Raw genomic sequence first — 1,304 nt, 5'->3', positions numbered from 1 at the left:
TCTTCCTCCTTCTTCTCCTCTTCCTCCTTCTCCTCCTTTTCCTCCTTCTCCTCCTCCTCATCTGTAGGAGCCTCACTGCTCTCTTCTGATAACGCGGTACTGAAAAATGCAGCTATTTCCTTTCTGTATTTGCTTACAGCAACGAGGAGAGCAATCAAGAGAGAAACGGGAACCGTGATCCCAATTCCTATCCTAAACGCTTTGCTGCGGACAATCTCCCCCGGGGACTTCCTGAGAGGTGGGGGGGGGCCGCTGCTCACACTCCCTCCCAGGCCATGGAGCTGGCAGTCTGGAGGAGCCCAGCCAGCTTTGCAGTGGCACTGTCTGAGGTTGTTGCAGACCCCTTTCCCCCCACACAAAACATTCCCATCGCACTCGGTCCTAAGCGTGACATTTCTGCAAGTCCCGTTAAGGCAGATCTTTTCTGGCCCACATCTGGTGCCATCAAGCCCTGCTCCGATATCAGGTGTATCAATGCCGGCATGGTAGGCTGTGCCCCAGCACCAGCCCTCGGGCCCTGGAATCTGAACAATGGTTTCATGCTCCGGCAGGACAGGGATCGTCTTCACATTGACACACTGCAGCCTTCCGCACAGCACATCTTTGGGTTTACATTTCACAAAAGCAACTTTAGACCCTTTGGTGCCGCAGTTGCCGAATCGATTCCCTTTCATGTTTTGATTTTTGTAGCAACTTTCTGGAGCACCCCGAGCTTCTTTTCCAAAGATTTTCTGGCACAGGTTGTCATAGGTGGGACACTTCCCATGGTAGCAGTAGCCGTCATTCTTGCAGGGTGTCCCGTCGTGCACGTGCAGATCCTCTGGGCACCACTCTGAAGACCCGTTGCAATATTCAGGCAAGTCACACTCGTCTGCCTCAACCCTGCACTTGTGTCCTGCAGCACGAAAGTGGCAGTTCTGACAGCATTGCCCAACAGAGCAGACAGCCATTGGCTTTAGGGTGCAGTTTTGGTGGCAGCAGGGATCGCCTTGGCAATCCTGCGGCCCCCCACAGTCACACTGCTCTCCCTCTTCGATCACCTTGTTGCCACAGCGCTTAAAACGGAAGAGTCTGTGGGGCTCTGGGACGTTGCGCAGGCAGTTACCAAGCCCTTTGTTGAGCAGGTTGACGTAGCTCTGCTGGCTGCAGTTGCTGAAACCCTTGGAGCCGAAGGTCAACCTCTCTGCCATGTAGCACTTGGTGGCTTCTCCACACACACACCCCTTTTCGTCATGCTTCATCCCGAGGCTGTGACCCAGCTCATGAGTAAAAGCAATTGTAAAGGTGAGGAAATCTTTGCGGAT

General features: G+C 53.8%; 1 protein-coding gene across 1 annotated transcript; it reads right to left on the bottom strand.

Annotated features, from left to right (window-relative positions):
* Window positions 1–5: 5 nt before the first annotated feature.
* On the bottom strand, window positions 6–1,301 carry LOC104395957 (disintegrin and metalloproteinase domain-containing protein 20-like; the record flags this gene model as incomplete). The annotated part of the gene is made up of 1 exon (XM_010005718.1): window positions 6–1,301. A coding segment is annotated over one exon (1,296 nt), but the record flags the coding sequence as incomplete, so codon positions are not given.
* Window positions 1,302–1,304: the final 3 nt, after the last annotated feature.

This window comes from Chaetura pelagica, unplaced genomic scaffold (genome assembly GCF_000747805.2).
Source record: "Chaetura pelagica isolate M959 unplaced genomic scaffold, ChaPel_1.0 C11334432, whole genome shotgun sequence".
NCBI lineage: Eukaryota > Metazoa > Chordata > Aves > Apodiformes > Apodidae > Chaetura > Chaetura pelagica.
The sequence above is the reverse complement of the archived record's forward strand: the minus strand, read 5'-3'. Positions and strand labels throughout refer to the sequence as shown.